At 38.9% G+C, this 6,393-nt stretch overlaps 1 protein-coding gene across 1 annotated transcript; it reads right to left on the bottom strand.

Annotated features, from left to right (window-relative positions):
• Positions 1 to 1,725: 1,725 nt before the first annotated feature.
• On the bottom strand, positions 1,726 to 2,382 carry LOC116409594 (olfactory receptor 1468-like; the record flags this gene model as incomplete). Its single annotated transcript, XM_031898323.1, has 1 exon — positions 1,726 to 2,382. A coding segment is annotated over one exon (657 nt), but the record flags the coding sequence as incomplete, so codon positions are not given.
• Positions 2,383 to 6,393: the final 4,011 nt, after the last annotated feature.

Below are 6,393 nucleotides of genomic sequence, written 5' to 3'. Positions count from 1 at the left end.
AAGATACTACAGACTAGAAGCTTTAAAGCAAATTTTCAAAAAATTCACAAATTTTGATAAAAAACAATAACTTTAGGAAAGCATTGCAACTTAGTAGTTTGGAGTAGACAGACAGTTGTGCCTATTCTGGATTCCCCAGAATCTGTTCTTTCAAAAAATGTATAATTTCTGGGATAAACCTTCTGTTAGTGGAATTTTTGGCCTTGAAATCTAAAGTATGCAGCTTTCTGGAGCAGTGCTTTGGGAATTTGGTAGTGTCCTGCTGGGAGTTTTTGACCTATACAAGTGAGAAATCTCCATAAAACTATATATATTTGGTATTGGCACATTCAGGAGACATGGGACTTTCCAAATCAGTTGTATATTTGTGCATAAAATCATTTTTGTCTCTGGTATATGTGTTTATATTATGGAAAATATCATTTTTTCCCATTTTTTTTAGACATTTAGAAGCCTATATCTTGTTACAGAACTGGAATTACACAAAATGCTACCACATTTTTAAAGCTTAAGTTGTCCTTAAAAAAATATTGTTTTTATTGTTTTTATTGTTTTCCTGGGTAAACTAAGAGAAAAGGCCCCTAAAGTGAAACAGTGCAACATGTTCAAAAACTGTCTGGCAGTACAAGTTCCGTGTTGACCCAAATGGCTGGCAGTAAAAGGGTTAATAAGCTAGAGCACAAGAATTAAATAAAAAAACTTTTTATTTTAAACACAAATTTGAAAAATAATAAATCACCCTCTGAGTTGGTGATTCCTTCCACCATATTGTTCTCGAGAGCCCCTCTGCTGAATGCTGAGTGCGTTATCTCTTTGTGATTCACTAGTATCAGTGCCCCACTTAGATTGTAAGCTCTACTGGGCAGGGACCTCTTTTCTCTTGTCTCCATGACACTTACCCCCTTATGTAATAAAAGAAGGGCCAGAACTAGGGGTAGGCAGAAGAGGCAGCTGCCTAGGGAACAACGATTGGGGGGCAATGACTCATCGCATCACACACCCCCCCTCACCTCCACGGGAACTGTGCATGCGCGCCAAAGCACACGCGAGGGGATGGGGGAAGGTGCAGAGGCGAGGTGGCCGACCAGGTTGCCTAGGGCGCCCTGTTGGATTGGCCCACCCCTGAATAAAAGGCACTACGATTGCTCACTAGTAGTAACCCAAGCAACCAATAAGATGTTTGCTGTTAAACAGGTGACTAGTAAAGTCTACTTGGTATGGGTTACTGCTCCTGGGCAAACTTAGTGCCTTATATTACATAACCCCAATGGTTCTTAATCTTTAACGTAACTGTACTTTACATGTGTTTGTATTTATAATTTAATGACTCCTGTTTTTTTTTCATATACTGTTCTGCTGTACAGTGCTACCTGCATAAGTAATTTTATATAAAGGAAAATATACACATACATATACAAGTTCCTATGCTGGTGGTTCCATGTATGACCATCATAAAGATCATCTGCCATTACATTGCCCCTCAGATGGGAATGCCTTTCTTGAGTCTAAAGAGAGGCCTCTTGATCCTTATGATCCTTATTGGGGCAAAAAGAGACCTCACTATTTGCCTATAGCACCATCTCCCCAAACACCAATTTTCTAAATCTCAAATGATAACACTAGAACAGAATGTTGTGCAGACAGTAAGATTCTTTATTGCATAATATTTTTTAGGGCATTTTTCATATCTGCACTTTTCAAGCTGTAAATCATTGGGTTAATACAAGGAGTCACTACAGTGTATAAAAGGGAAAGGAGTTTGCTAATGGTCTGTGACTGGTTTCTTGTGGGAACCACATAAATACCAATGAGAGTCCCATAAAATATGGAGACCACGGCCAAGTGGGAGCTGCAGGTGGAGAAGGCTTTTTGTCTCCCAATACTGGACACTATCTTTAGGATTTCATGGGCAATACAGATATAGGATCCAATGATGAACATGAGGGGGAAAACAATTGCAGGGACAGACACTGTGATTACCAATATCCATGCCAAGGAGGTGTCTGAGCAGGAAAGTTCCAGGAGAGGAAAGTAATCACAGAAGAAATGGTTGATGGTATTTTGGTTGCAGAACTCTTGTGTAGCTAGAGTAATCACAGTAACTGATGTAACACTAAGGGAAAGCAGCCATGATATGGCAATTAGTTTATCACAGAATTTGTGGCTCATTAGTGAAGAATAACGCAGGGGATTGCAGATGGCCAGATATCTGTCATAGGACATCACAGTTAGAAGGAGACACTGTAAAGCTTCAGTGGTACCAAAGAAATAAAGTTGTACAATACAGCCAATAAGGGGTATTTTAGCTCCTTCATTCATTACAGTACTGAGCAGGGTGGGCACAATAACCACTGACAGCAGGAGATCAGAGAAGGAGAGTTGTCGGAGAAAGAAGAACATGGGAGACTGAAGACCTCGGCTGACTGTTACCAATGCTATGACAAGGGCATTCTCAGATACGGTCAGTATGTGAATCAAAAGGATCAATGAAAAAATCAGAATTTTGAAATTGCTGAGATGCTGAAATCCCAAAAGGAAAATCTCAGAGATCATTGTGTGATTATTCATTTGCATTACCTAGAAAGGAAAAAATACATTAGAAAGGACATGTAAAGCCTACATTTGCCTACAATGTATATAAGTTGAGCATGTCTCCTCTGCCCAAATGGCATCGTTTCTACTGCATATTGTCCCTCCATTCTCCAGGACCATCACATTTAAAAAAAAATAAATAATAATTTGAATAAACTAATTTCCACAAATGTCTAATATTTATCAAAAAATCTGAACGGAAAGATCACTTGCGGGGAAAAAGTTGTGGGGAAAATTTTTTTTTTTCGGGCGACTCCGAATCGAGAAAAAAAAATCCGGCCATTAGTAAATGGCCGTCTTGGGATCCAATTCATGAGAATGCTCCAAAATGCACATGAGAAGTATATAAAAAAGTGTAACGCTCATGGGCTTATTTATCAGTTTTCCAGTTTGGGAATTTGTGTTTGTTTTTCTAAATTGAATAACTGAGGAATTTTTATCTGAGGCAGAGATCTGGTTTGTGAGCACTGAGCTGACAATCTAAGAGCCACACCATAGCCATTTTTCTTTCCATTTACCAAATGGAGAGCAGGGAACAAAGTTCAAATGATGGGTTCTATCTGCATTTTTTTTTACTTTGCTCCATGCCTGCTACTCTCTTTGGGGTATATTTACCAAAGGGTGAAGTTAGAGCTCAATACAGTCCGCTAGAGTGAATTTCCGCCACTCTCCATCTCAAACCTGATTTTTTTTTTTTCAAAAAAAGTTATGACTTTTGTGAGATTTGCTATCTACAAAACTGCAACAATTCCGAATCGGAAAAAACTCCATCTAAAAATTGCTGAGATCATGTAGAAAGGCAGATGTCCCTTCCCTTTCCTGGAAGATCCTTCTCTGCTTCCAATTGTTGGAGGTGTTCAGATTTTTGACGCTGGATTTTGTGTGACAAGTAAAAAAAAAGCCGCAATTTTAACGACTTTTCCGTGAGTTTCTCCCACACAGTTCTGATTTTTTTTTTTTTTTTTTTTCAAAAAGTCACATTCGTACAAATTACAAATTTGTTTGAATTTTAGAAAGTTTGCCTTAGGAGTAGATTTACTAAATCTCCTTTTTTTTGGATTTATATTTGTTTGCAACCATGAAAAATTAATTTGCACAAATGGCAATCATTTTATCAAAACATCTGAACCGCAACAAATGCAGTTGCCAGAAGGACATAAATTCCCATACATGCAAAAGTGGGAAAACGAGCTGCAACTCCAAAAATCACTACGGAACAATGGCAGGAAATATTAGCAGCACATAAAGGAGCAACTAACTGCACCAATCATATAGAAGTGCATACAAAAATTACACATAGATGGTATCTAATAGGGATGTAGCGAACCTCAAAAAAAAAGTTCGCGAACTCGTTCGCAAACTTACGTGAAAAAGCGTGAATATTCGCGAACTTTGCGAACCCCATAGACTTCAATGGGAACTTTAAAACCTAGAAAAGTCATTTCTGGCCAGAAAACTGATTTTAAAGTTGTTTAAAGGGTGCCACGACCTGGACAGGGGCATGCAGGAGGGGGATCAAGGGCAAAAATTTCTCTGAAAAATACGTTTTTGACACAGTGTTGCGTAAAATCGCAAAGGCAGCTGGCAGACCTAGCGGAAATACGTGGCGTTTTTTGCTATTTTGCGCTATTACCCCCATGGAAACTGCATTTGCTGAAAAACGCCATGTGTGGCTTGCGCGGCGTTTTTAGGCCGAGAAAAACTGCAGCGGAAAAACGCCACGCGAACCCAAATTGCGAACATACGCGAAAAAGTTTGCGAACTTGCGCGTTCGCGAACACCCGATGTTCGCGCGAATTATTTCGCCGGCGAACAGTTCGCTACATCTCTAGTATCTAACACCTAAAAGAATAAGTCAAATCAACTCACAATACTCAAATCTATGCTGGAGACAATGCGGACAACAAGGAACACTTTTACACATGTGTTGGCAATATCCATCAGTAAAGCCCTTCTGGACAGAGGTTTGGGATGGAATCTACCTCCACAGCCTCAAATAGCCTTGCTACAACTATACCCACCGGACATATCCTCTCCAAACAAAAAACTCTTATTTCACATATTCAATACAGGACTTTCCCTCATCGTAAAACTCTGGAAACAACCTTCCACCCCGAATCTACAACATCTAATCCAACAAGTCAACTTTAGAGAAACAATGGAGAAAATGATAGATGCCACACTGGAACGCAAAAACAAACTAGCCTTAATTTGGGACCCCTGGCATAACGACCAAGTCATAACGACAACAAATACATAAAAGCCTACCAAAATCTACAATATGTCTGCCTCCAATTCAATGTAATGCCACACCACCTAGACCTTACCACAAAAAGCAAACTAAAACCTTCCATATGTGTATAATTTCTTTGCTGTTATGTATGTAAAAACGTTTACTATTTTTTGCGCATGATGTAACTTTGCTCAAATACTCAATAAAAATCATAAAAAAAAATATCTGAACCGAAACAGCACACAAAAAAAAAGTTGCAGAAAAGTCACAAAAACTTTTTGGCTTGTTGCACAAAAGCCAGCATCAAAAATCCCTGAAAACCTCAAAAACCATGAAGAAAGAGCCTTCAGTTGTAAAAGGGGCATTTGCCATTGACTTCTACTTGATCTCAACAGGTTTAGGATGGGGTATTTTTGCTTTCAGCATTAATAATAATTAATAAATCTCAGAAAAGTCACAACTTTTTTAGTTCACTGGTTTACTAACTTGTGCTATGTTAGCCCCCAGCAACCAATCAGCAATCAGTTCAGAGCAGTCAACGGTAAGGGGCACATTTACAAATGCACGAATGCTTGGAGTGTTCAATTTGCGCTGATTTTTTTGTCGACTTTGTCTCGTGCGCAAATTGTTCGTACGCCCACACGATTTCTTTGTATGCTTGCGTGAAAAAATCGGAAAGGTTTTCCCGCTGTTTATGATCAGTCGGTATGAAAATGTTGTGACTGTCGGATCGCCAATACAATATTATTGTGACTAATACGACTTTTTCGTAAGCATTTTCGTGATATTTGCGATCTTCAGAAATTTTTGGATCCAATCCGAATTTATCCCATTTGGGATTCGAACTCGTGATTTGATAAATCTGCCCCTAAGTCATCTTAGTGGTTGCCTGTGTTAGTAAATAAACATCTCTAAAGAGCAGTGGCAGAAGGATGCTCTCCATGCTTAGTAGATCTCAGAGCTTACAATCCAGAATCTGAATCCCGAATGGGAAAAAATCGGATTGGAAACAAAAATTTTGCGACTTTTCCGTCGCTGTCGCGATTTTTTCTTATTTTGCTCAATTTTTTCGTCGCCGTCATGACTTTATCGCATTTTGCGTGACTTTTCTGTCGCCGGCGCAATTTTTTCGTATTCAGCAATTGTAAACGGCGGAAAAACCAATCCGATTTTTCTGCGACGACGGCGAAAAAGTCACGGAAAATATAAGATAAAGTCATAACCGCGACAAAAAAGTCGCACAAAATACCGACCATTACGAAAAAAACACATTCGGACGCTTTCGTCCGTTCATGGATTAGTTAATGTGCCCCTAAGAGAAGATAAACTGCTTCTTTGCTATACTCACTTGATAATTTGCAGTCTAGTAGACTGCCAACTGAGTGCAGAGCTGACAATCTAAACAGCACGGAGAGGTACAGTAATTCATCAATGAAGACCTGAATGTCTAAACCAATGAAGGATTGACATTATTAATATTTTTGAAATGAGATTGTAAATAGTGAGGACAGAGAAGGGCATTTCTCAATGTCTGAATATTTTTTTATTATGATTTGAATTTTTTTAGT

The sequence above is a fragment of the Xenopus tropicalis genome, chromosome 3 (assembly GCF_000004195.4).
Source record: "Xenopus tropicalis strain Nigerian chromosome 3, UCB_Xtro_10.0, whole genome shotgun sequence".
Lineage (NCBI taxonomy): Eukaryota > Metazoa > Chordata > Amphibia > Anura > Pipidae > Xenopus > Xenopus tropicalis.
This window is presented reverse-complemented; position numbering and strand designations above follow the sequence as displayed.